This window comes from Microtus ochrogaster, chromosome 8, assembly GCF_000317375.1.
Source record: "Microtus ochrogaster isolate Prairie Vole_2 chromosome 8, MicOch1.0, whole genome shotgun sequence".
In the NCBI taxonomy this organism is placed as follows: domain Eukaryota; kingdom Metazoa; phylum Chordata; class Mammalia; order Rodentia; family Cricetidae; genus Microtus; species Microtus ochrogaster.
Genome location: NC_022015.1, coordinates 12470550 through 12475028, shown reverse-complemented (window position 1 = coordinate 12475028; position 4479 = coordinate 12470550). Strand labels below are relative to the sequence as shown.

The window sequence follows — 4479 nt, the reverse complement described above, 5'->3', positions numbered from 1 at the left end:
TGTCCTTATAAAGCTATAAACCAGTAGTAGACATTTCATGTAATATAGAGAAAGATATCTTTAGTTTAGTTGGTTTTTGCAGTGTAGGCTGGCTCTGAATTCAGTGATAACATTGCATCTCTGCCTCCCAAGTGCTAGAATTACAGGCATCAGCCACCACCACACCTAGCTTGAGAAATATCCATTCTTTCTAACATGACACATAGCCAATTATTTTGGCGATATTATCTAAAGGTGAGTAATTTTCTTCTTCAAGAAGCTTGTTCATGCAAATCTTCACATCCTACCAGCCAGATAGGCTCTGATGCACATTAGACCATTTAGAAAGTACATGAAAACCTTTAACACTCTTGAGTCATGTGCTCTTAAGTTCGTTTCCTGATACCAAGCTTCAAATTTTAGCCTAAAACTGTAGGGAGCAGCTTTGGTCACATCAGTCCCATGATGAGCATTTTGAGTTTAGGACAAAAAGACAAAGAAAGACCAATAGAGATAAGACACTTCTCAGATATAACAGCACACTGACATTCCAGGAACACGTTTCTGAAAGACAGACAGCAAATGAGGTTATAACTCTGCTGTGTCTGCTCTTCATTTAAGGCACAACTCAATCCGAAGACAACTCAACCTGTCGAACCCGGACTTTAATATCCAGCAGCTTCAGAGGCAAGAGCAGTTGACTGGGATTGGTAGAATTAAACCAGAATTATATAAGCAGAGGTCACTGGACAATGACGATGGGAGGAGGAGTCACAGCAAAGCTTGTGGGAAACTGAACTTTATTTTAAAATATGACTGCGATTTGGAACAGCTTATCGTGAAGATACACAAAGCCGTCAATCTGCCTGCCAAGGACTTCTCTGGGACTTCAGATCCTTATGTCAAGATCTACTTGCTTCCTGATCGGAAAACAAAACACCAGACTAAAGTTCACAGGAAGACCCTGAACCCTGTATTTGATGAGGTGTTTTTATTTCCTGTTCCCTACAATGACCTTGAAGCACGGAAGCTTCACTTCTCTGTGTATGACTTTGACAGGTTCTCTCGCCATGACTTGATTGGTCAAGTGGTGGTGGACCACTTCTTCGACTTGGCTGATTTCCCCAGGGAGTGCATCCTTTGGAAGGATATCGAGTATGTCACTAACGTGAGTCTAGCATTGCTTCGTTTGGGGTGGAGGGATTGCTTCTTAGTTTTCAGGGAAACAGACTCCTTACATATTTCTCTAGATGCTCTTTGTGTGTCTGGAGCCATAGGTTTTTAAACAACATTGATTTTGATATATACAAGAATAATTTGCAAAAACCCGTGAAGGAATCACTTTTCCTGCTCTCTGTCAGTCCTCACAACATTTTCTTGAGAGTTCTCTCAGGTTATACTAAGTGGGTCCTGGCATCTTGTACACTGTATTGTACAGCTGACAGTCCATCACCTGACTGGCAGCATTAAGTCCATGCCTTGGTTCTCCTACTGGTTCGGCAGTGCTTCCAAGATCAGATCCTCAATTTTAATCCTGAGCCTGGGAGTGCTTGAGAAGACTGAGCATTGTAATTTCAAACATAAAACTCATTAATTAAAATGATAAGAAAGCCAGTCTGAAAAGATGGCTAAAGTGTTGCACAGATGGTCAGGATTCATGTCAGACTTAGGAGAGGAGGCAGAGATTCTATGTAGCCATGTTTACATTTCGATGGCGCCCCATGGGATGCTTTTACTCCATTTGCATCCTTGTCACTCCCTGCTGAGCCTTCCTAAAGCTCCAGGCTGAGCAAAACTGGACTTTCTCAGGGAACTGATGCTTTCAAGATCAGTTTCCCTGAGGCAACTCTTGGTGCCTTTTCTTGAGACCAGAGCTGCCCTCCTCACCTTGGCATCACTATCTGGTTCAGGCACTGATTCAACTTGGATTGAGCCTTGGGGCAGTGAAAGACTTACTCTGCTAAAGAAGAGGAGACAGGACCAAATACCCGCACTGTACTCTTCAGGCCGCAGATATATTTATGATCAGGGGCCTTCCTCAGACCTTAAAAGTCCCCTCCACATGCCCTAAAGTACCTGTGTCAACTTTGCCATGCTATCTATGTAAGGAAAGTGTGGCCAAGGTCATGGTGGCTCCATCTTCCCGTCTGGAAAGAGGAGAAGGTGTAGAGAATAATTTGGGATATCATGAAAGGAACAGACCTCTTCACCTTGAGAAAGTATACCATTTGTAAACTCAAAATTGCATGCTGGGGAGAGCAAGGATTATCTTCAAATCCCAGCTGACAATATCAGAAGGCAACTGAGGAGGCTTAAACAAATGAAATAGAAATGGTGTTCATCATAGGGAAGATTTATTGTCTCCAGAATAGCACCTCCTGGGCCATTTAACAAATCTCTGTGGGTAGAGAAGCCAACCATGATGATGAGCCCTGATGAGGTCTTGATCTCGGGTTTGAGCAGGGAGGCCTTGTTCACGCCATCCACACAGACTCTTTGAAAGGTTCTGGCATAGTCATCAACTAGCCAGAGGAGTTCTGGGAAGCTCAGTGGGATCTGGATGTTCCCATCTAGGTGTTTTGCAAAGAGAGCATCAGCCTGTGCATAGAGGCTGATCACAGTCCAGGTGAGGCAGGTCCCTGCTGGAAACATCTCACTCCTATGGGACAGGAGTAGGGTATCAGGCTGCGGAGATCTTCTAGCTATGAGATTAGTAACATTGTAGCCCTCTTCTGTAGAGCTCTTTCTAGATCATTGTTGGAAAATTCTGGATGGCGAAAGAGTTAAGAAGAATGCATGTCTCATCATGAAACATTTACCCAGGCTTTAGGATGTCCATGGGAGAGGGGAGGTGCTTTGAGTGGAATTACAGACTCTTTCATAATCTGCCTCATATCGTTTAATGTGACTGTGTCCAGAAACTGAGAACAGAGATTCTTTTTTTAATTTTTTTTATTTTATTGAGCTAGTTACTTTTCTCTGCTTCCCTCCTTTCCTTTTCCCTCCCCTCCCTTTAGCCCTCTCCCATTGTCCTCATGCTCCCAATTTACTCAGGAGATCTTGCCTTTTTCTACTTCCCATGTAGATTAGATCCATGTATGTCTCTTTTAGGGTCCTCATTATTGTCTAGGTTCTCTGGGATTGTGAGTTTGTAGGCTGGTTTTCTTTGCTTTATGTCTAAAAACCACTTATGAGTGAGTACATATGGTATTTGTCTTTCTGGGTGTGGGTTACCTCACTCATTATGATGTTTTCTAGATCCATCCATTTGCCTGCAAATTTCAAGATGTTATTATTTTTTTCAAGAAGTCTTTGTTTTTTACTGCTGAGTAGTACTCTAATATGTATATATTCCATACTTTCTTCATCCATTCTTCTATTGAAGGGCATCTAGGTTGTTTCCAGGTTCTGGCTATTACAAACAATGCTGCTATGAACATAGTTGAGCATATACTTTTGTTGTATGATAGGGCCTCTCTTGGGTATATTCCCAAGAGTGGTATTGCTGGGTCCAGGGGTAGGTTGATCTCGAATTTCCTGAGGAACCGCCACACTGCATTCCATAGTGGTGCACAAGTTTGCATTCCCACCAGCAATGGATGAGTGTACCCCTTTCTCCACACCCTCTCCAGCAAAGGCTATCATTGGTGTTTTTCATTTTAGCCATTCTGACAGGTGTAAGATTCTGCTGTGTAGTACTCCATTGTGTAAATGTACCACATTTTGCTTATCCATTTTTTAGTCAAGGAGCATTTAGGTTGTTTCCAAGCTCTGGCTATGACAAACAATGCTGCTATGAACACACTTGAACACATGTCCTTGTGACATGATTGAGCATCTTTTGGGTGTATACCCAAAAATGGTATTGCTGGGTCTTCAGGAAGGTTAGTTTCCTAATTTTCTGAGAAATCACTGATTTCCAAAGGGGCTGTACCCATTTTCACTCCCATCAGCAATACAGGTTCACTAAGATTTGCTTTAGTAATGCAAAAGCATGAAATGCCATGTGTATAATATATGCCAGCAGAACAATGAGAAAATGGTTAAACAAGCAGGCATGAAACCACCAGCGTGAAGAAGAGCCAATACCGTACTTTTACCCTTGGTGTTCTGTTCCCATAGTGCCTTCCACTACCCTGAATTTTACTTACATTGTGACAAGTGTGTGTGTGTGTGTGTGTGTGTGTGTGTGTGTGTGTGTGTTGATATTTTGTTCCTACTTTTCATAGCTCTTCTTTGACTTACCATTTTTTACGCTCAACATTAATTATAACATTTAACAACAGAGAAGTATGCAGTGGATGTGGTTTCATAGTATACAGCATTTAGTTATTCTAACTTATGACAAATATTCTTTTTGGAAGGATTTTATCGATTGATTTTCATTTTATGGGTAACTATTTTGGCTGCACATATGTCTGTGCCTGGTACCTACGAAGGCCAGAAGGGTGTCAGAACTGAAGGTACAGGCAGTTGGGTGTCAGAACTGAAGGTACAGGC

At 42.1% G+C, this 4479-nt stretch overlaps 1 protein-coding gene across 2 annotated transcripts in view; it reads left to right on the top strand.

Moving 5' to 3' along the window:
- The window catches only part of Syt9 (synaptotagmin 9), a 167880-nt gene that overhangs the window by 60673 nt on the left and 102728 nt on the right, over positions 1–4479 (top strand). For both annotated transcript variants that reach the window (XM_005351099.3, XM_026781569.1), the window contains exon 3: positions 601–1147. In XM_005351099.3, the coding sequence (XP_005351156.1) occupies positions 601–1147 (547 nt within the window). The remainder of the gene's footprint in view (positions 1–600; positions 1148–4479) is intronic.